Here is a 24,944-nt window from a genome sequence, read left to right on the forward strand (position 1 = left end):
CACAGAAAAAGCTTTTGTTTCCTGGAGCATAGCACGTTTTACCCACAAAATCAACAAAAAAAGTGTTCATTTTCCTGGTAACAGACCCATTCCACAGGCACTGTCAGAAAACCTGTACCTGAGAAAAGCAGCCTTCAGAAACAGGAGAACCACCACCCATACTCATAGTGGAAAAAGAGAAAGGAATGAGAGAAGGCAAATTGAACCCAGGAGAAGTGAAAATTTTTATGAAAACAGAAGGGGTTGCCAGAAGCGTTGTGACTGATTTATATGATACACTGACAAAAAGGAGAACAGATTTAGGAAACTGCAGTATGATGCAGTTGAGAAAAACAAATAATTGTTAAAAATCTCACAAGCCATTGACAGTATTTGAGGTCCCTGAATGGTAATATGTACATTTCCCCCCAAATCCCCCAAGAGTATAATCTGTGGTCCCAGTGACAAGCAGTTCTATTTCAGATGTACAGGTGCTGACATCTCTGAAGTACAAGTAGAGTATGCAGAACTCAGAGTAATGTTACAAAACAGACACAGAAGCAAGCAGTCGGGAGGCCAACACTAATATACTCCAAGCAGTAACCACTCACATAAGTAATTATTTAATCAAGCTCCACTAGCTACAGATCATTTAAAGATTACTCATATTTGAAGGTGTAAGACTAAACAGAGGGACCAAGAGAGTGCCTAGATACGATTTTTCCAGGGGTTTTCATAGAATCAAAAAGGTTGATCACCTCTGAGATCAAGTCCAACCTATCACCCAACACCTCATGACTAATGACACCATGCCTTCAAGTGCCATGTCCAATCCCCTCTTGAACACTTCCAGGGACAGTGACTCCACCACCTCCCTGGGCAGCACATTCCAATAGTCAGTAACTCTTTCTATGAAGAGCTTTCTCCTCACCTCCAGCCTAAACTTCCCCTGGTGCAGCTTGAGACTGTGTCCTCTTGTTCTGGTGCTGGCTGCCTGGGAGAAGAGACTAACCCCCACCTGGCTACAACCTCCCTTCAGGTAGTTGCAGAGAGCAATAAGGTCTCCCCCGAGCCTCCTCTTCTCCAGGCTGAACAATCCCAGCTCCCTCAGCCTCTCCTCATAGGGCTTGTGCTCAAGGCTTCTCAGCAACCTCGTTGCCCTTCTCTGGACACATTCAAGTGTCTCAATGTCCTTCTTAAACTGAGGGGCCCAGAACTGGACACAGTACTCAAGGTATGGCCTAACCAGTGCTGAGTACAGGGGCACAATGACTTCCCTGCTCCTACTGGCCACACTATTTCTGATGCAGGCCAGGATGCCATTGGCCCTCTTGGCCACCTGGGCACACTGCTGGCTCATGTTCAGCCAGCTGTCAACCACTACCCCCAGGTCCCTTTGTATTTGGCAGCTCTCCAGCCACTCTGACCCCAGCCTGTAGCTCTGCACAGGGTTCCCGTGGCCAAAGTGCAGCTCCCGGCACTTGGACTTGTTAAATGCCATCATGTTGGACTCTCCCCATCTGTCCAGCCTGTCAAGGTCCCTCTGGAGAACCCTTCTACTCTAACAGATCAACACCTGCTCGCAACTTGGTGTTGTCTGCAAACTTACTGATGATGGACTCAACCCCCTTGTCCAGACCATCACTACAGACATTGAATAGGATGGGCCCAGTACTGATCCCTGGGGGACACCACTAGTGACTGACTGGCCGCCAGCTCGATGTGGCACCATTTTCCTGAAACGTGAAAAAGGCTGTACACACACAAGAGTTGCATTAACAAAGAAGTCATCTGATTTTACCAAAATAAAGATCTGTGAAGTTTCAAGAGCATAATTTATAATAAATACAGATAACAAGGTGACAGCAGAATATATAAAACCTCCAGTCTGTTTTTTGCATTTAAGCCAGATGAGCCTAATCACTGCTTAAATTGGGGGGGGGGAAGCTGTTACTGAACAAGCAATCATTAGAACTGCAAAATTTCCCTTGCTACCTTGAAGCTTATTATGGTAGTTTTCAAATAGCCAAGCTACAAGTATGAACAGAACCATGAAACAATAGCCCTGATCCAAACAGGGAAGAAATAAAAAGACAAAAAATAACCACACACAAAACATGAGACACAGGCACTTGCCATGCCAAAACTGGATCAGAAAAGCACAGCAGGGGACAGAAAACCATTAAAAAAAATGTTTAAGAGTAAGGTTATAAACAATGACTTAAAACTACAAATCAGATAAAATTTTTTAAGATTAAATAAATCCTAAATCCCTTTTAAGCTCACCTTCATTGTGGATTCTGACAGAGTTAAGAGCTCACCAAAGTCAGGCTAACTGGAGAACAACAGGATGCAAGAAGCCTCATTTCCTTCTATGCTGAGACTATATAGAGAATACTAAGAGAGATTTGATTGGATCATCTCAACACATACAGTGCCATAAAAAAGCCTGTATCCAGGAAACACATCCAGTCTGCTACTTCACAGGAAGCAACACAATAGGAGGATACAAGAAACATTTGCTTCCTTGCCATTTTACATAAAGCAATTCTGACAGGAAGCCATCCTCCACACACTCGTAGCCAGTCTGCTGGTTAGTAACCTTTGATAAAAGAAAAGAGGGAGGGGACACCCTCCAGAGATTTTTCTGCTAACACAACAAACATTTAAGAATAAACTAACTTAGAGAGGTAAAAAACTGATAGGGCCAAAAAGGTTGCGAGGCAAACTCATTGTGAACTCAACTTCACATTACACAAACCTTGTTTCAAAAAAAGCCAATTGTGGGAACAAAAAAATATATAAATCACCAGCCTCTACAAAAAAATATCCTACCACTCACAGCCTTCTATCTTAGTGGTAGTTTCCTTATGTCACAATGTATTATTTGAGAACCCTGACACAGGAAAATCATCAAGATACTTTAAGGGAAGCTTCCATAAGATTGCAAGAAAAAACAGTCTGCTCCAGGTTTTCAAGAGGCTCATTCTGGCATTCACAGACAGATCAGCAGTGAGAACTGAATCTTAAAAACATTTTATCTTGATGAGAGAGTCATTTGGTAACTTCCCTACCCAGTATCACTGGATGACAAACATCCCCCTTGTAACACCCCAGCTCTGCAATAATCAAAAGTGAACTTTGAGATCCAAGTATCACATTACAAACTATTACCAAACAACAAGGTCTGTGTGCTAAAGTATCTTCTATAATACTAGCACAACCCATCCTTCAAATCATGTGAGAAGCACAACATGAATTCAAACTTGCATGTGCAAGCTAACACTGCAAGCACTTAGAAAGGTATTACCTTGGAAATACTGAGATTTGTCTTTCAAACATTGTGATGTGCTTATATAGACATTAAACAAGGCTTTATGGAAAGGCATTTCCAATTCACTCTTGCTTTTCAGGCAAATAACATTTTTAACTCTGCAGGACTCCACTTGTGAGGAAGTTCACCCCCTTGTTCATCTACTATCTTCCAATAAGACAGTCAGATAAAATATTAGTCAGGATGTAAGTATAAAACCATCATAAATCACTTCAGACAAGGACCAAGCCAAGCCAAATCTTTCCAAAAAAACTATTTAAAAAACATACTTTTGTTTTTAAATTGTATAGAATTGGCCCCATGCAGATATGCCTTATATGAGCACTAATGTGAAGCACATGCATTAAACAGAGACCAGGAGGACTGTACTAGGAGTCCAACACCACAAATACTTGACAATTTATAAATACACTACTAGCAAGCAATTAACTTCAAGCTTATCAAGCTCATCCATCCCTTTATGTCTCTTATTATCTGCCTGCTTTCCTATTTTTTTAACTTCTCCCTCACATTCTTCTGTTCTCTCCTGGATTTCAAAGTCTGACATATCAATATCCCAGGCAGATACTGTATTCTAGAAGCAGAACAGACCAAACTGTCTAATAACAAGGAGTCTTACCTGATCTATAACACTATGTATAAACCAAAGATCATACTGACCTTTTTGGTCACAAGGCACTAACTGCCCGAGTCTGCTGACTGCCCTGACCCATGGCTTCCCTTTCCACAGCCCCCACCAATTCCAAATACACAAGCCTGGCTTTCCATAATTATGCCTGCAATTTCTGCCCCAAGGATTTGAATTGGTTGCAAACTTTGTTGGCAATAATTTCATTATCTCTTCCAGATAATTAATGAAATGTTGAATAACACAGGTGAGTACAAATGGTGGCAAATTTCCTATAGCAATGTATGCATTGGATATTCACATTTGTAATTGTATTAAAGCCATTTTAAAAATTCATTTTTTATGAACCCCATGGAACTTTCCATCACTGACATTCCTTAAAACACCAAATGAAATGCCTTTAGAGACCTGTTTCAAGCACATACTAGTTGGTCAACTATCAAAACCATCCTTTCATTTTAAAGCAAGAGTGACCTCTATACAGATCTGTTTAAACTCCACTACATTCAAAATGGTCATGGTAACACATTCAGGTAAAGTCACCCAAGCCACTAACCCTCAGTAGATTAATCCTTCCATTTAAATGCTGTTTGTGACCTAGTAGCAAAAAGGAAATAAAACTAATGTAAGAATGCTCATCCCTCATATTCCTGAAACTCTTATCTACTAAAATTGGAAAAACCTTGACTGAGGAACTAGTGAATAAGGAATTACTAAGGTCTAAATATGCCTGGTGAGAGCAGCCTAACACATACAACAAGCCTGCAGCAGCATTCTTTTACTTAAATTCACCAAATTAAAGGTCTCAGGTATCCTTTATACTACTGTAAAGGCGGGGGGAAGATATAAAAACTGAGGGTGGTTCAGCCAAGCTTCCAGACCCATGCTTTTTCCTCAAATGCCTTACACCTTCTTAAATTGATTGTATCCTTAAATCACCAGAGCATATGAGCACCTAACAGTCATACTAAGAAAAGTTCATGTAATGCTTAAGTAGAAAATAGATATTTTTTTTTTTTCCATCATGAGTATTTTCTTGCCAGACTATTACCTTGAATATACACAGGTACAGTATTCCTAGTGGATATTAACATTTTAAGCATCTGTCCAACACAAATAGATTGCATCTTTTCTTAAAGCACTGCACCATTAACTGTAGCAGATGAGATGCTGAATTACAGGCAGCCCAGACATCTGTGTAGCTCAGATAGGGCTGCCACTGTTAACTTCACCAGCTACATCTAAGGTAAGTTGTAACCCTTAGGCTGCGTGCACTAAACTGGCAAGACACTTTCCAGCTCAGTTTGGTGGCCTCGGACCCATAGTGTGAAAGATTACGAGAACATTGGCCTGCTCACACAGAGGAAATGAAAGGAAATGAGTGGGGTGGCTTGGCAGAGCATGACCATGAAAAACATGTCAATCCACCTGTTCCTAGTGCACAGGGTGCAGCATTCTTGGCCACAGAAGCAGAAATAAACAAGTGTAGGAAAAAGAAAAGAAAAGGTAATTCATGGTTAGAAATGGGTGACCTTGAAAAACACTAAGAATCTCCAGAAACACCTTGCTTCATTTCACCACCACTCCCAGGGTATTTTAACTCCTGGATCAGCTGGCAATGGGAAGCCAGAGGCCATCCAGGGTCCACTTCCCATGATGGCACCTAATACCTATGAGATTATTTTTTTTCCCAGCTTCAGTGTAATTCTGCACACAAAATAGAAATTTCTTAATTTATTCTCACATCAGGTCAGCTGTAAGTGGTGCTGAGTCTCATTGAGCTATTATGCAGCAGCTGTTCCTAGAGCAGTAGTACATTATCATCTGAAAGCTGCGGCACTAAAAGGAGAGATAAGAAAAGCAGGGAACTATGACAACAGAGAGGAAAGGAATGGGGGGAGAAGCAGAGATGATTAGAAGTGTTCTGGAAATTTCTATGAAGCAAACTGCTGTCCAAATGTAGTAATGTGCAGCATAAGGGAGAGCCAAAAAAAACCTGAAGTTCTGTTTCAAAAACTCAGACTAAGACAAGAAGAGGAAGTTTGAAAATAACGGAGAACAGATCCACAGAGCAGGATTTCTGTGTGATCTGGTAGCAGTTCACCACAGAAATTAAAACTGAGCTATGAAGAATATACAAATTGTAAGAGAAGATCTGGAATAAGTTCTACTGCTCATATAAGCCTGTTCCACATGTAAAAAACTTAACTGCTATAAACCCACCACATCACCTAGAAAGCTATATTTAAATGTATTAGTATCAGTAGGAATTAAGATCTAACATGCTATCCACAAAAGCAGGCACAGCCAGCAATAAAAATGTATATGGAAGTTTGTAGTGTACCCATGCATGTATCAACACACACATTTATGACAAATCCGAAGAGGACAAAGGTTAGAACAGCCCCTTACTTTAGCATCCATGAAGACATAGTAAAAGCTTTTCACCTCTCAGACTTTTAACCAAACCAAACACTAGTGGTTCTGCAGAGCATGAACTTCAAGTACTAAATAACGTTTTAGCTAAGCCACTGCTTCAAAAATCAACATATAAATTGTATGTGTTTACTTTTGGCAATCTTCATTTTTCACCAATGCCAAAAAAAAAAAAGGTATTTAAAAAATACACAAATAAGTTGGGTTTTTTGGAAATTAGGTTGCAGATGTCCCTTTCTTAGAGGTGTTCCAGGCCAGGTTAGATGAGGCCTTGAGCAACTAAGACTAGGTGAGAGGCATCTCTGCTCATGGCAGGGAGGTTGAAATAGAGGATCTCTGGGGTCCCTGCCAATCTAAGCCATTCTAAGAAATTAACTATACAATTTAAGAAGCCTTCCAAATCCACCTGGTTTTGGAGTGTGACACAGTTATTATCCTGAAACTAAACTCCTTAATATGACTATTGTACAACTTGATATTTTTAATGATGAACTTCTAGTAGCAGCAAACATACATGTAGTTTAATAAAAATAGGAACGTTAGCTCTGCCTACATTTGTATAAGCATACTTGCACAGTAAAACAAGACCTATCACACCTTCATCCTAAATGACTTTCCAATTACTTTGTAGATTTTGAATCTGAAAGGTGGTATCACACAGTGATATTCTCAACTACCACCAAGAGAGCTATTCGGCAGCGTAGAATATTCACGCGAGTACTACAGCTTAAGAAAGCTCACTGTCCCAAACTCCAGGCAAAAGTAAATTTTATATCAATGGAATTCATGAAGATAAAGTTTGATTGGGACACTGAAGGTGAGATGCCTTAGTACTTGCAAATTGAACAGGTTACACCTACTTTCTCAGCTGAAACAAAGCAACTACGTAAGCACCTTCTAGTACACTCAACAGGTAAACTGCCAGAAATATACCCAAAGGAAGATTCAGACCAGTAAAACTCACCTCGCTTTCTGATATATAGAGACACAGATTATACAAACTAATCTTCTAAAATATATATCAGAACACACAGCTGTGGAAATCCAGGCCAAAATGCTCAGATAATACTTTAAGTAAGAAGACACCCAAGATGGAGAAAAATGCATCAAGTATGGAGTTCAGAATAAATACAGACAGCTCTGCTATGGAGTAAGCAGTTGGTGATTTAAAAACGGTAAAAATTAATTTTTTTGGTTAAAAAGTGCACAAGCCATGGCAGACTCCCAGTGCATCTGATAAACAAGACCGTGGTTAAATAGTTACATGTTCTGGGGAAAGCCACAAGAAGGTGAAGGATGTTCTACTGAACTGTAACTAGCTTTTCTTTGTACAAATAAGAACCAAAAACTTCACCTTATCCTTCTCCTCTCAATGGCCCAGTTCCTAAGAACAAACCAAAGGCATCTGAATGAGAGGTAAAAATTGATTACTTTGCTCACCTTGAAGTACAATGTCCACCTGCTTAAACAAAGACTTGCTGTACAGAAAAACAATTACACATTCAAATAACTAAGCCGAGGTGCTCAGTTAACTACAAGTTACATTAATTTCCTAAATTTACTGATGAGTTCTACTTAATCTTCTGTGCTCTAAGCCAGCTACATATCCCAGCGATGCTCCAGAGATCAAAGCTCGAGTCTTTGCACTGACAGAACTGCGTCACAAGAAATCAGTAAGTTTCTCAAAGGGGGTCACAAACAACTTTTTTCCCCTGAAAGTGACTGTAATGAAAGAAACACATACTTGTGTTGTTTATGAGCATAGCTGTTACAGAAAAACTGCACTACTCAGCACTACAGGGTGTGAGTAGATCAGAAGCCAAAACTGCTATGAGGATTGGATACAGTGCAGGTAATAAAAACACTGGCACAAATTTTAGAAACATTAAACAACCCACAGCAAAACTCACAGAACTAACAGGGGATTTTCCCCAAAAGAAACAGGCTGTGAAGAAAGAAAACAGCTTCTAGATCCTGCTTCCCCCCCCCCAAGAAAAAGGCCAACATCTATTCCAGGACTGTGCCTCTGATTGTGACAGGCATTTAAGGAAATTACTAGTTCGTTGAAGACCAAGGTAGCAGGAGAAAGCCTGCGAAGTCATTTTTAGGCCTATGAGACAGATGTTGATTGTTTGAATTAGTTTGTTAATGATCTGGAAATATAATTTTTTAAAGGGGGGGGGGGGGGGGGGGGCGTGGAAATGGCAGACTCTGGCTTTCTAAAGTCAATTTCTGTCTATAACAGTATCAACAGGTCATATTCACAAGACTATAATCCCCCTTCAAAATGAACAACTTCAAGTCATGGGAAGTGACCAGTCCCTTGAGTAGCTGCACTTTTTTCCCTACAAGCACAGTACAAATCAGCTAAACTGCGAACATCGCCATGCTCTTACCCCAAAACACAGGAAGGATGGCTTGCCACAATTGATTTCAGATGCATTCTGTCTAGATACATGTTCTGCCAATATTTCCTTAACCAATTTCTGAAGCATCAGCTTACATTCAAAAGCCATGTTGTATGGAACAAGACTACTATATAAATTAAGCTTTTTTGCTTCATTCTATCATTAAAAAAAAGGGAAAACAAGTGGAACACCAACTTCTCTGGGCCCAAAACACAGAGTAACCTGAAACCTAGCTCTCCATTTGCAAAATAGGAAAAATAGCTGCTAAATACCAGCTTAAGTCACTTGGCTTTGGTGGTAGTATCACAGACATAGAGCAAGACTGCTGAAATAGATTTTTTTGTTTTAAAACAGTGGTGTTCATAGACATAGGCAGTGCAAGTCGGAGAGCAAGAGCTGGGGGCAGGTGGAAGGAATCATCTCACTGCAAGATTTTGTAGTACATAAGGTTATCATCTGCTCTCTTAAAATAGCCTGCTGGCTGTTTTACTACACTACCACGTGTTCCCACCACAATTTAAATGCTATCACATGCTCACATTTCATCTGGAACAAATGCATAAGGCCAAGCGATCAGATGATGCACAGATTCAGCATCAATGGAGAATGAACTAAAAGGCACTAGTCACAGAAACTGCCCCACTGACCTCAAACAAACTATTTCATCTATTGCTTATCAGCACATCTACGAGGCTCACTTTATTGTGAGCACACACTTTTAAAAACAAACATTAATAGAAGAAACAGCATCAAGTTTGTAACATTCAATATGTCTTAGCTGGAGGAGAAAGACTGAAGGGGAATTGGTATTTTGAGACTTCTAGCCTGGGTCAGAATTTCACTGAATATTAGATGCGTGGAAAGAAGCAGGGAAGGGAAAACAGCAGTACAGAAATGCAAGAAAGAAAAAATAGATTGTTACACCCTTCTGGTAAGAATTTATCAGAAATCTCAATTGCTTCCTGAACATGCTGTGGAAACTGCCAAAATTAAGAATAAAGACTTGCTGAATTTCCATATAGCCTGCTAAAGCTTTCATTTAGAATCACCAACTGGAAAGAAGTAATTCTGAAATAGCAGGAGTAACTCATCAGCTCGATCAGAGTGAATTCATTTCAATACTTTTATTTTCAAAATTCACACAGTGCACAAAACTGCATCATCCCAGAGCTACAGTTCCTCCCAAGAAAACCCATTTTGATTCACAGCTCACCATTTTGATTTCAGCCAGTACAAATGCTGTTAAAAAGGAGCCTAGGCTAGGTCTCTGCTTCTCTCCCAGGCACCTGAAATTTTGTGATCCAGGATCCTCCAACATTCAGAAAACCCATTTTGAAAGAGCACAGAATTTGATCTAGGAAGTAGGGACAGTCACCAGTGCCCAGGCAACTCACCATTCCTTCTGTTGAGGGGCTGGTGGAGCTGCCTAAGCAGTAGCGGGTCAGCCAGAGGTCCCAACATTTTCAGGCAAGGAAGACAAACTGAAGCCAATTTAATGTGATGGCCTGTAACTCAAGGGCATTCAGCAGCTCCCAGACCAGCAGTTGAATCACCCCTATGAAAAGTCTGGGCTGTGTCTTGCTCCTAGGTGTCTCCCTCCCCGAGGTAAAGCATTCCCTCTCCAGATTCGCAAACCCACAAATCAGGCTAAGCTTTCAGAAGGCAAGTCTCACACTCCTTTCACTCAAGGTCATTAAACCACCACAGGAACTCAGTTCTAGCAGCTGAGCAGGCAGAAAATTAATCCAGAAAGGGGCAGGAAGTTTGCTATGAGTTTCACAAGCTAAACCAGGTCAGTACTGGATGAGATTAGCACCTGAGCCTACATGGGGGAGAGAAACATCTTGTCTTGAGGTACTGAGAAATGTCATAGTTCAGACATTTTCCAACAGGAGAGGAGAGGGGTAAGAAGGAGCCAACACACAAAGCACATCAGAAAACAACCCCACAAAACTTAGCTGCAATCTGCCCCCACTCCAATGATCCAGCATCATGGTGATGTTTGATAATAAGTTTCTGTAAGAAATTCAAATTTACAGCTTAAGGGAACATCTATAAAAAATTCCACATTAATTAAAGTGGCCTCCAACAGCAACAAGAAAAATGTAATCCATACTAGTTCTGCTTATTTATAGTAATGCCTGAGGATACAACCTGAAAGAAATAAAGATAACTTTTCCCAGAAAACAGCTATTGCAATAATTCTAGTTCTGATTATTAGCTGATAGACTATATGATGGACCTGGGAGGCAAGCTGGCAAGGGCAGATAGAGTTTAGGCAGACAGGCCTAACAGTCTATCCCAGTTCCTCTTTTTCTTCTAAATATTCTCATCTCCATGGGCCAGCATTCCTCTAGCCTCATGCCATCACCTTTTCCATTGCAGATGCCCTCTCCAAAACAGAACCATTCATGCTCCAACTTTCACAAAACAAACAGTCCTAAACCCAGGCTCTTACTTGCAACACATACTACCCCACCAGTGCTGCCTGGGCCCTATCTGGCATCCTGATCCAGAAGGCAGGTCCTGTGTTTCTACAGCAGACACTAAACAGAGAAGGCTTTGGCCACCACCTGATCACTGGTTATCTATAAGGAGATTTTCTATTCCTATCACTTCCATACAGCCAGCCAGGGTCAAGGAGTTCATGCCTGTGGTGGGAGTTCCCTTTTAAGGTCAGGAAGATGTTCATTCGGACACACCAGAGCCTAGGACCTCCTGATGAAGATTCAGTTATGCTACCATGTGATTTTACAAGTTTTAACAGCACAGTGATTGGCAAAGGTGGTTTCATTCTCAGCTCTTCTCGTAATGTAACTGCTGCTCATGCAGCAGAACCCAAGAATTAGAGCTGCTCCCCTTAACAGTAAGAATCTCCAGCAGAGGGGCATGCACTCCTCCCATCAGCCTCCAGAAACGCTTTACGTGCAAGCAGAAGCACTTGAGAACAATCAATGACAAGAAGACAATCAATTGTCAACAAGATGACAATATGGAAGAAGATAGACAAATATTACATAGTAATACTTAACCAAGATGTTCTTCCAACAGGGATTATATACATTTAAAAGCCTTAAATGGATTTTTCTAGAATAGAATAAACCAGGTTGGAAGAGACCTTCAAGATCATTGCGTCCAACCCATCAACCAATCCAACACCACCTAAACAACTAACCCATGGCACCAAGCACCCCATCAAGTCTTCTCCTGAACACCTCCAATGACGGCGACTCCACCACCTCCCCAGGCAGCCCATTCCAATGGGCAATCACTCTCTCTGTATAGAACGTCTTCCTAACGTCCAACCTAAACCTCCCCTGGTGCAGCCTGAGACTGTGTCCTCTTGTTCTGGTACTGGCTGCCTGGGAGAAGAGACGTTTAGATGTTGGACTCCAGCCACTTCTGTAATCTGTGTGAATTCAATGCCTACAAAAGCCCACAGAAATTTGCACAGCTCTGTTACAGTGCAAAAAATCACTTCCTTCCATTTTACAACCTTGCCAATGACTGCTTTTCTAAGTAAACCTTAGCTTACATGCTAGGAGAAACAGAAAACAACCTTCCTACCTTCTCTATGTCCATTGCTGAGACTCTACTGACCTCAAATAATCACCTTTTCTGTCAACAGCAGTTAAAACATTTATCTGCAACTCACATGGACCCCACTTCTTCCTTTTTTGTACTAGCTTCTCTCAAGTCTTGAAATGGCAGGCTATTCCGTTTCCTTTAAATGCAACACTTCTCCTGAGCGTTGCTATAGAAAATAATTCATCTGGATGCTACAACTCACAGAACAGTCACTTTGATTGGCCAGGTGCAACAGCTTTGTTATTTGCCAGGACTGCACGATACTTGTCAGTTCAAAGCACTCAGATACTAAATTGAAACATTAACAATAGCGTGCAACACAGCACTTGGCACAGCCTCAGTAGCAGAGCAATTGAAGGCAGCACACACAAGCCAAGCCCTTAGAGATCAAGGAAGGAAAGAAATCCAGAAAACTACAGACCAGCAATGCTTAACCTTGTAAATTGATAACAGCTATAATAACAGAATTTATGGGGTTTGCATAAACATGTAAACAGAAAATAATTACTTCCTTCTGAAACCAACATAATGTTAATCTTTCCAAAAAGGCATCTATGTTCTTTGAAACAACCAGCCATAAACACAGGGTAGTTCAGTTAACTCACCATATCCAGGTATCTTTTGAATAAGCATCTCATCAAGGGTTGCTTTTGCTTTAAACAAAACTAGTATGATCTAGGGGACTCTTTTTGAAGATTCAGAAGTACTGAAGAAGTATAAGGGAGCTGTATACAAACAATTAGTTATCACTATGGAGGAGGTATCAAAGAGAGATCACTGGGATCCTACTTCAGAGCCACACTATTCAATATACTACACACAAGATTCCACAAAAGAGGAGTGACTTTCACTTGCTCAAGACACAAGATTACTCAAAGTAGTCAAAACTTGATCTCTTAGCAAAAAGCTACCATATGATCTTTTAGATAATCAAATGTTGAAGTGACAGGTGAAATCCACCGCTAACAAATGCAAAACCTACCCTCAAATTAAACCACCAAAGCTCACCATTATGCTTGCATGAAACTGAGCTATAAATAAGGTACTCCCAATGACATGTGAAAAGACAATAGTTAGCTAGCAACTTCAAAATAAGAACCAGTCAAGTCATGTAGTCCAAGAGAAACAATATGGGAAAATTAGAAAAGAGGCAACAAACAAATGGCTTTAATTATCTCCATAGTATTGCTGCAAGTTAAAATGCAGCTCTGGTCCACCACGATACCATAAAACAAGAAAGGGTACAGTGATCTATGCTGTTTAACTAAGCTACTGCAATGGACTTCATATAAGGAAAGGGTAAGTAAATTAAAAGTGTTCATCTTGGGAAGAGAATATGGGATGTATACCAGTAGCATATGGAGTCATGCATAGCATGGAGAAGATCAATAAGAACAAAAGCCAACCCTACCACAAGCTGAAGGAAAGTTGTATAAAATGCATACATTAACCCTGGAACTTAATTGTCATAGCCATGATAAAAAAACACCAACATGAAATAGCTTTGTAAAGAGTTGTGTTGGTCATAGAAGGAAGTCCATTGAGCTATTAAGTACACAGTGGTACAGACATCATCCCTGAGTCCTCTAGGTGCTCCTCAGGTATGGAGTCAGAAGCTGGGAAGATTTAATAAAAGGTGTCATGCTGTATTTTAACTGTTTGTTTGGGGTTTTTTTTGTTGGGGGTTTTCCCCCCCACACCTTTTCTTCCAAACATCTGTTACAGATGGCTACCTCACAGGATAACAAGGTAAATGGACCTTTGACCTGAACTGGCATAGTCTTCCTCAGGTTACCGCCTAACTAAGTCACTTATGCTAACTCAGTCACTATAGAAAACCCCCTTGGTAAAACATTACTTGTGCAACAATTACTCTTTACTCCCAAAAATTCTCAAAATCATGCATCAGATAATTTTACAACTAACACAAGAGTTAAATTCTTAAACTAAGTTAAACAATTGAATAGTCATACTGAAAGATGGAAAAAAAAAACCCCACACCAAGACACACATATTACAACAAATTACCTGCCAGAAATTTGAAAAAACCTAGGTCAGTACAGCTGCATCCTGTTACCCATAGAGGCAATGGTGATTCAACACCTCCCATAGATGTACTACACACCTCCCCAGTGTGGGACCTGCACACAGGATAAGCAAGGTGTGAGAGTTCAGCTACAGAAAGCTATTCAGCCTTAGTTTTCTGTATGTCAGCTCACTAGAGCAACTTGTTCTGCAACTGCAGTTTGTAGATCTAACAATGAGGAAGTGGCAGGATCTCTAAGGCTGTGGACTATCAGGACTTCCCTTCACAAGGGCAGCCCACAGCTACAGTAGATGATGTACAGCAAACTATATTCACTATTAAGAGATGTAAACACTCTAGTAATGCTAACACAACTAAATTAATTGCTTACACACCACTATGAACTTTGCACCTCTTAAAAACTAGCTAGCAGTTATGTCTAGATTTAAAGGACAGCAAGGAGACCACCAAGAAGAAACAGTTGCATGTATCATTATACCAATGTTCAAGTTACGGCACAGAACAGCAATAACCTGTCACAAAAATTCTATGTGATATTAAGATGTTGATTTCCATGCCTCCTCCCCACCCCCTTTAATCTTTGCTGTTTAAATGCCATAAAAGTCATCTTCAGTCTACAAGAATGTGTTATGGATTACTATACTGACCTGTATCCACAGCTGATACTGCTGAGTTTATACTAATGGGACTAACGCAGAAGGCTCACCATTTTCTCAGATTCAAAATTAAGTATGCTAAGGATGAGATTTCAAGTCTAACTGAAACACTTACAGCAAAGCACTTAAACTGTCATTTACATAATACCTTAAGAAGAAATTGTACCAACCAAATCATATAAGCATACAGCATTCTCAAACAATTCTTTATCAGCAGCAAAGGCAAGCCTCAGAACAAGCCAAAGTCAGAGTACATACAAACCCTTTCCAGATTGTGATCTCCACTGCACCCCCTTCCAAAAAAAGTTTATTCAACAAAAACACACCCACAAAACCCAAACAACAACAACCAACCCATCCTCCTCATGAATTCAGTGAAGTGGAAACACCCCTCTTACAATCTCAACATTTTACCTATGAGAGCTGAGCAGACATCCTGTTATTACCAGAGTCACACTACACTGGAAACAACTTCTACAAGGGATGAAGTCTGCAAAATACACTGCTCTAACACAGGAAACAGCAATGCAGCATAAAGTTCCCAATTAAATTGAAAATAAAAAATTTATAAGTCAAGCATTAAAAGCAGTAACTAGGGCAGCAATTGTAAACATCCAGCCTCTCAGTTCAACACAAATCTACCAGGGAGCTCTGCATATGGCAAAAGCAGGTATCACACAGAGCAACAATGCCTGAGGCAATGCCCGTTCATTTTCCGTCTTCTTAAAGCAAAGACACATAATAGTTGCTTATACCTAACTTAACTGCAACAGGTGAGAGAGGTTCCCTGGTTGTCTAATCACACAACCTATGATAAGAGGTTACCAGGTACCATGCTCTATCATCATCTAAACATCTAGCGCAGATATGATGTCTTCAACAGATCAAATGTAAGCAAAGGCTTCTCCCTCAACTGAGAATGGGAAACAGTGAAAGTGCTCTGAAGCCCCTAAGGTGCCACTGAGAGCTGTTTGTGCACTATGGGATTGCTCGAGCTGGAGTCAACTGCTTCAGTTTTTAAAACAGATTAGGACTGCAACAGAGCAATGTGTCAGAGAAAGCAATTACAGCAAGATTTTGTTCTTAGGATATACAATAGCTAAAAAGCTACTGATATCTGTTCAGAAGCACAAGAGCTTCCATGTGCACACCAAATCGTTCCTTCTGCCTGGAACAGTTATTTTCTATACTGTATCCTACACATCTCTGGCTAATCCAAATCTCTCCTGGTAAATCCTGAAAGGTGCATCCCCATCTTTCCCAATCAATACATGTCTGACCATTTTCCAAAGTCCTGCTTCCTTGCATGTGACAAAAAGCAGATGCTGCAAGCAGAAAGAAATTTTTGACGAAAAAGGAGTAAATTGTGCCATTCTAGAAGCAGGTTGAAAAAAAATTAAGTGACTCTTTCCAATAGGATGCTCTAGAAGCATTTAGAGAACAAAGACAGAGTTTCAACAAAGCAGAACACTTATAAGTCTCCAGTAACATTCTCTCAAAAAGTTGGTGCTACAAGAGTGCTATCTTTATGGCCAACAACATGAAGGTGACATGTATAAAAATAGTATTTAAGTTCTTCTGCAAGTGAGAAACCCTTTCAGACACACTGCAAGAAACGTAACGCAAAGCCAACAAATAAGTTGAGACAATATTGCAGTTTTCCAAAAGATCACATCTCCTAGCAAAGAGTTCCAAGTGAACACACTTTTTAATCTTAGAACTAGAGTAGCTCTGAAAGCAAGCAGAACTTTTAGACAAATCTGATCCAAAACTATTAAAATGCACGTCTCAAAAATACATACTGAAAAACACACTTGTACAGTTTGTCACCCCAAATTTGTTTTACACAAGCCTCTGCAAGGTTTCTAGAACAGCCTGTCTTATTTTGTACAAAGATTGTCATGTTGCCCAGTATCACACCCCTGATAACACAAAAGATGTATACCCCTCATATTTACTGCCCTGCAATGTAGTTAGTCTTAGACAATAAACCTAGCCATGAAGTTGAAGAGTGCTCTTAAAGTATGCAGTAGTAGCTTCCACATCTTTTACTAGCTATAAAAGCAGTTCCTCCCAGACATTCACACCAAAATCCAACTCTATGCCATGCTTCAAAAAGGAGTTAAAGCTGCAATGTAATATGCAGATTGTACCAAAGCAATGCAAGTTCTGCTTCATAGCAACTCACCAACCTGAACTCTATGATCCTAGTGCTTTCTGAACAATTTCACCTACACAGTGCTGCATGAAACTCTTTCGGCTTCCAGCGCCAGACTCTCTCCTTTACAGCGCCACCCTGCCACCCCAAATACTGGCCAAGGTATTCTGTCCAAATATTTTTCAAGCCAAGAAAGCAGGTGCGCAGCTGTGCTCTCTTGCAGAGAGCACAAGAGGTTCTTCAACTGCCAAACAAGGCACAGCTCACTGCCTCCAAAGTCAGGCTGTCTGCTTGTATAAACTGCCTTGAGTGACCTTTTAAAAAGCAAGGAAACAAAGGAGATAGTTTCACACTGTGAGGGGAAATTTACGTCCTTCATTAACTCACAGGAAGGCTTCCTCTTTAGGACTACAAAGCTTCCATACTCTACAGAAGGAAAAGAAATACATGAAGATGAAGAAGTTGTCTTAATATTAAAATCAGGGTCATTTCAAACAAACCTTGTAATTCACTTCAAGCATCACCACAGTTACATGATGGTAGACCTTGCCAAGAAAATAGAATTATTTCACTTGGGTAGTTTATCTAGCAAAGCTGTAAGTATGCAGTAAGCAGTGAGGTCACTGCTTGATGAGATCTGCCTTAGTGACTTTCAAGAACAGACTCAAACAGGCAGCAATTAGTTGGAATTCAACACAGGACTAAGTGGCAGAACAAAACCACCAAGAACCTGTTTGAAGGGCTAAGGCCCACACTACATCACACAGTTCAAGTCTCTTCAAGAAACACTAGTAGATATCTAATGGGTTTTACTACATATTAGCAGTCTGCAGGACTAGGACCTGGTAGCCCTGTCAGTGCTAACACTTTCCATTACCAGATCTTGCATTTTCTCTTCAGCTTTCCCAAATTCAAACATTTGGAGTAGCATTCTTCATGCAGCACATTTTGTACAGAACTTCCCTATCCTGTCATTACCAGAAATTGCACAGAAAATGTTTGCCAGAATTCAGCTTCAGTAAATCCAAACCTTGAACCAATGACAGAATTTCTAAAGGCTATCCTATCACAATTAATTTCCAAAATGTACCAGACACTGTCCTCTAGAAAACAAAAGGAGGAAAAAGAAAAACACATCCAATTTTGACCAGCTCAAGACCATTCAGGCTTCATTTTTTGTTGTTGTTTAAACTAGCCTGTATACATGCTTAGGATGGACAGAGCACATCACAGATTCAGAGGAGTCCACCTGAAAAGCACGTGGCAGAATGCTTTCTAGAGCTCTCATCAGTTTGGATGCTAACATCAAAGGAGGGGACCTTCAAGAGAAAGCAACTGCCCAATTCAAATGCTGGAAAATGAAAGCTACATAGAGAACTGAGGAGCTGGGGATGGAAGAATGAAAGCACCAATTTAAGTTCCACTTAATTTTAGGAAAGTATTTTTCAGATGTATGGGTTCATACTACCTCCCTCCTTTTGCACACCCAGAGACATGCATCCCATCCATCATAGTTCATCCTCTGGAAAAGGCTACAGTTGTTGACTATAAAAGGAAGCCTCCGTAACTAACTGAAACTGCAATTCACAAGAAAAACTGAAAACAAGACAAAGGAAGGGTATTGTTACAGAGAACTGCAGCCTTTGGAAATCCTGCTCCCCCTTAGACACCTCCTCAGCCACAAAGTTGGCAGCCTCCCATTCTCATCACCCCATCATCTCTTTCACTGTAACCAACTAAGACGATCTTTTTTTTCTTCCTGTGGCAGTTGTCTACTGCATCAGAAGCCTGACCAGCACCAGAGCTGAGGTACAGTAATAAACAGCAGGTACAGAAAAACACCTCTTTGGCCAGAGATGGCACTGACTTGCCTTGAAGGCCTCAGAAATCGAGGTACCTGATGCTAGGTTAGGAATGGCAAGAGACATGAAACAGTGAGGCAAATCTAACTGTCCTTTCTGCACATTCTGACAAGTGGAGTCAAACACCCCCTGGTCAGAAGACCAGAGAAGCCTGTTCCACTGCCCCTCCAAATCCCCCCATCCCAAGAGAGGAGTTGAGAGAAAGCAGTGGGTTAGACTTATCTCAAGGTCAGCCAAAACCACATTTATCCTCTCCTGAGCAAAGCAAAACAGCCAAGATCAGAAGAAAAGAGAAAAGGAATGGGAATGCAAATGAAATGTGAAGAATTGTTATGATATAGTTTCTCTTAACCCAGACTTTTATCCAATGAATTTGTTTAGAATAATCTTTTGTTTTCCTTTTTACACACAAGAGTGATTTACTTATTTTTCTGCTTTTCTGCTCGAAATCTGCAGCTAATTTTAAAGGCATAGCCTAAAACTACCACTAGTGGGAAAACAATGCCAATAGGAAATGGAGAATGGGAAAGAAAAAACAGAAACACTTGTCAACAGCTTTATGTAGAAGCCAAATAATGTCATCTCTCTGATATCAACATATACTTCAAAAATGCAGCAGTTGAAAACATGCTCATCTCTTCCCAGCTTGGCACAAAAGAAACACGAGCTTACCAACACTAGGAGATACACTGACAGTTCAGGTGCAGAGGCTTAGCAGGAGAGATGGCAATTCCGCTGCCACACATCAGCATGCTGCCACCAGGAGCTTCCCCGCCCCCCCTTTTGATAAGTCTGGCATCATCTAAAGATGACCTGCACATTCACTGTAAAATAATCAACTACTACCATTTTCCCCAACATCTCTGCCACCACACAGTATATGGGGCAAGGCAAGGCAAGGGATCGGTTAGGAAGCCTTAGGGAAACAAAACAAAGACACAAAATACCCACAAGCAAACAAAAAAGGACACCCCTCTATCCACCATATTCTATACAATACTCAAATCATTTCACATACCTGGATTAAAACCAATTTAAGGAAATGGGTCCCTGATTGCAATTTAGCTCTAAAATAGAGTTTGCCAAATGAGGAGCTAGTGCAGAGCTAAACTAACATCATCACTGAGACAGAAGTTCACAAAACCTACTCCTTTAGATGTTCATGTCATTTACTGCTGAAATCAAAAGGCATGGTAAGAAACCAGCAAACTACATGCCCCATGGTGAAGCCAGCTGACACAGCAGACAAATTCCCCTTGCCACACTGCTACAACACTACCAAAATAGTCATCTCGTGTCATTTACTTGATCTACTATTGCTTGACTCCTCAGATGCTCAAAAGCCAAGGTTTTGAGTTAAACAAGAATTTAAATTAATTTAAGGCACTACTGCAACTATTTCCCAACTCTGTGTCAGACCCAGCTCTCTCCTGAACCTCACAGTGAGCCATTTTGGTGGATGAGAGAGCAGGTTACCAGCCACTTCTAGGAGTCTGCCAAGAAACGGCACTAGAAGAGAGAAGAGCAAATAATGCGGAAGCAATATCACAAGTTGCTGATGCTGCACTGCCAAAGAGGGTTTAAACTACCCTCAGACCACAGCCTGACTTTGGTTCACTCTGCCCTCACAGTTTTGCATTCACAGCTGCAACTGAAGTCCACAGGAGCTGCACCAAACTACTGACGCTTTAGCCTGCGGCCAGAGCATTGTGAAATAGATGTAACACCGCTCCTTCATATACAGTCTTGAAAATCAAACCAGAAGAAGTCTGCAAGTATCTGACACTATTGTGGAAAGTGCCACACAACATCTATGCAGAAGCTACTAATTCTGTTTCCAAACTAAGACTTCACTCATATCTGAGGAAAGTGAGAGACCATCCAAGGAACAAAGGAAGAGCACTGAGCAGCCTTCCAGCTGACACGAGGCAATGTTCCTACAGAAAAACAAAACAATTACCTACTTTGATAACATACATACAGAGGAGGCCCAAGAACAGTTTTTGGTTTTGGCATCAATTTTTGTTTGTTTAAAGCCTTCGTAGCATCTACAGCAAAGATGGATTTTAGGAAAGTGGAGTTTACAGTTCTTATGATCCAGAAATGCTTTTACAGTACAGACAAAAATAAGTACACCACTTACCTACTGATCAGCTACACTAAGAGAAAAAATTATTTACTTACATCTGTGCAAAGCGAGCCCAAATTAGGCACTCTTGAGTGTTTCAACTAGGAAAAACAGGCTGCAGCATTTTAAATCACAATATTCAACTAAATGTGGGATTTCTGGTCTGCTCTAAAAGCACATCTACATTTACCTCTCTGTTTGCTGAGAGTATCTATGAAGTGACAATCATCCACCAAATTCGAAATGATATATTGATATTTGAAAATGAGATACTCCTAGCAAGTAATAACAAAAAATAAGCAATAAGCCATCTTGATAAGCAAGCATAGGCAGGAAAGAAAATCAACAAGCTGACAGGCTGTTTTTGAAACTGCAGAGGCCTCCTGATTAATTTAGGCCATAAATAATATCTATACGTGGTCAATTTAACTATCAGGAGTTTACAATACCAAAGTCAGCTAATTACAACAACTTTGTATCTTAACAATGAAGAATTGCTCTTCCAGGTTAACTGTCAAGTACAGAAAATACTTTAGTTGTACTTACACATGAAAGGTGCCTTTTGCAAAATGTTCATGTGACACCAGGATGAAGAACTAGCCTAAGGCAAAGGGTGTGAAAACGTATTTTCATTTGCTCACAAGCATACAGGGTGGATGGATTACATAGCCCAGTCAAACAATTATTTGATTACTATAGATTATCATCCAGTTATGTATCTGTACTTCAAGCACTTTCCTAAAAATTGAGTATCAATCTTCAGGAAGAAAAAGTGGGAGATTACCCATCTCCACACACTTAACTGAGAACAAAGAATTAGGTCAAGTGACAGTAAATTGTAAGTCATGTCATGATTTCTGCACTAAGGTTGCTTTCAGTTAGGATATGTGAAGCAGTTTAAGTGTACACTTTGCAGGCACTATGTAGATAATAAACATACAGAGCACGCAAAAAAGTTTCAGCATATTTTGTATGGAAAAGCAATTTAATTAACAAATAGCAATTAATAATTGTGCCTTCTGATTTAAAAGTGCTTCTAGGCACTTTCTGCTGACAGATCTTAAAATAAGGAACTACTTCAATTTCATTTTTATACATTAATTAAATGAATGCATGGGAGACAGGGCAAGATAAGTTCCACCCCCTCTCACAGAATCACAGAACATTAGGGATTGGAAGGGACCCCGAAAGATCATCTAGTTGAACCAGAACATGATCACCAAGAGCAGGACAGACAGGAATTTGCCGAGGTGGCTTTTGAATGTCTCCAGAGAAGGAGACTCACCTCCTCTCTGGGCAGTGCATTCCAGTGTTTTATCACCCTCGCAGTGAAAAAATGACAGTGTCTCTTTGATTTATACTGACTTAAATGAACTCAAAACATTTGAAGATCAGACTGATCTGGATGAAAAGTAAGTAAAGGTCCCAAAGGCGGGAGAAGACCACCTCCTTCAGAAACAGTGACCAGTTACATGGGCTCCCTGTTACACATAAATTCACCACCCCTTACTGTTACACTGAGCCACCAACAATCCTACCAAATATTTTTGTGCCATCTCAATTCAACTTCATTTTCCTGGCTTCAGAAGCAGCTGACCAGTGCACAGCTATGTAAATTCTTACACACCCCTAAGAAACACTGCTTGGTCACCACCAAGTGAGTAAGCAAAGGAAAGCATTTTAACCAGCGCTCAAACCCTACCCTGGGACACTCAAGAGTTTCCATATTTTTTTTTTCCCCCAGAGGGGAACTCTAAAAAAAAAGTATATATAAAAATTAAAAGTAGTAAGTGTCAGTGCTTTCAGCAGAGTCCCATTTAGAAATATCTCAGCACACTTAAGTCATCCTAAAAATTGAAGGCTATTTAATTTGTTCCAACATAGCAAATGCCATTAAAAGAAAAAATGTCTGTCGCACATGTCCCTTCCATTCATCCAGTGAGTAATCTGAATGAAGGAATCAAACCAGTCAAGGGCCCTTTTTGGAGAAGTGGGAGATGAGGGAAAATGAGATAGATCATTTAATCAAAGCTAGGGTAAATGTTTGGTTTTCAGCAGTACCAGCCTAAGATGACAAGAGCCACCACTTTTGCTGGTGCTTGTATCTAACAATCCCCTAAAATCATAATGCAAAACAGACTAGAGGTTCTCATAAAGCAAGAGTGAAAAAATCACAGGGAAAAGACTTGATCAGTCAAGAATTTCACAAGATACTTAGCAAGTACATATCTAGAAAAAACTACTAAGCATGTTATCACCACGTTCTCACTAACCACTAGTCCTCTCAGTCACTCAAATGCCCTCTACCTTACCAAAAACAAACCAGGGGTCATCGGTAAAAATATAAGGCAGTGGATCATTTTTAAAGTACACACATTATTAAAAAAAAAAAAATCATCATAATATCAAATCATTCAGCCACTACTAGGAGAAGATCTGTGAAGGTATTCTTCACAGCCTGGCAACACACCAGCTGATAATGACACATTGCTGTTGGGCAGTTTTCACCCTGCCTGCCCCAGAAGACAAGGTAATGCCAGCCTGCCTGCTTCTCCCAGGGACACTAGCTCTCCTCACTAACCCACACAGTCAACTGAATAGGGCAGCTGCTGTGCTGCTCAGACAGGCTCTCCCCAGCAAAGGCTGCTAGCATGGCAGTGTCACCTCAGGACACCACAGGCAGACTGCTCTGCATTAGAAGGAATACCCCTCTTTCTTTCCAAGCCACCAGTGCTTAGTAAGGTCGTGTATGTGCACTTGGCCCACAAGATGGCTCTGACAAAGACTATGCTCCTTCTTCTCCCTCCTTGCCTCCTTTGACACCAGGCTCACCACCAGCCCTGAACTGATTCAGGGAAGGACTGCCACCTACTGAAACGTCACATCATCTTCCCTCACAGCTGAGTTTCTCTCCTCACCTGCCTTCAAGTTACCCAATCAGCTAGATCCTGCTGGCTTCAGGTAGGGCATAGACTAAGGTGACACAGCTGAAGGAAGCTTATCTTAAGTAACAAGAGTCTGAGATTTTCAGCACCTCTGTAACCTTGAATTATCCAGTATTTCCTAGAAATTTCAAGACATAGAAAAAGCTAGCAGCATCAAAACACCATGATGCATCCCACTGAAGCAGCCTCCAGCTCTAAGTAATACTTAAAGAACCAGCCCAACATCTGATGAAACATCTGAACATAGAAGGTTCAAGCCAAAACATGTGAGAATTAGATACCTGGCTATTCATCTGAACAGTAATACAAGAGTAACTCCACTTAAGGAAAAACGCAGCCTCCAAAGCCTCCTCTCCACAGCAGAACGCACACCACCTTTCCCACAATATTTCCATGCAAATAGAAGTCAGGAACAGTTGCAAAGCTGGAAGCATTTAAGAAATCAAAGCAAGTTGTAGAAGGCCTAGATTTGATACTGCATCATTCTCACATATCTGAAGTAATTTATGTGGACTCTTAAATCCCACGTCAAATTAAAAGAAGATTCTGCCAAGATCACAATACACAAAAGCTGTAGCCCATTTTGTGCATCTGGACTCTCTTCTGCTTAGCCCTCATCTCAGCAACCACTCTGCTATAATTCCTCCACTGTCAAAGAGATGCAACATAGTAACTGTCATGAGAAGAGAAAGGTTTTGAAGTTCCTGCAGAGACCAATCACTGCCACATCCTTTATTGGAGGGATGAACTTAACTATAAAGACCAAGAGCATTTG

The 24,944-nt window shown here is 40.6% G+C and overlaps 1 protein-coding gene across 4 annotated transcripts in view; it reads right to left on the bottom strand.

Moving 5' to 3' along the window:
- The window catches only part of ARHGEF7 (Rho guanine nucleotide exchange factor 7), a 128,902-nt gene that overhangs the window by 80,988 nt on the left and 22,970 nt on the right, over positions 1-24,944 (bottom strand). The window contains exon 1 of one of the 4 annotated variants that reach the window (XM_054162863.1): positions 2,266-2,322. The exons of the other annotated variants lie outside the window; for them this stretch is intronic. Within the exon in view, the coding sequence (XP_054018838.1) occupies positions 2,266-2,271 (6 nt within the window). The 5' untranslated portion in view covers positions 2,272-2,322. Of the gene's footprint in view, positions 1-2,265; positions 2,323-24,944 lie in introns of those variants that run through there. 4 annotated transcript variants of the gene reach the window in all.

This window comes from Dryobates pubescens, chromosome 7, assembly GCF_014839835.1.
Source record: "Dryobates pubescens isolate bDryPub1 chromosome 7, bDryPub1.pri, whole genome shotgun sequence".
Classification (NCBI taxonomy): domain Eukaryota; kingdom Metazoa; phylum Chordata; class Aves; order Piciformes; family Picidae; genus Dryobates; species Dryobates pubescens.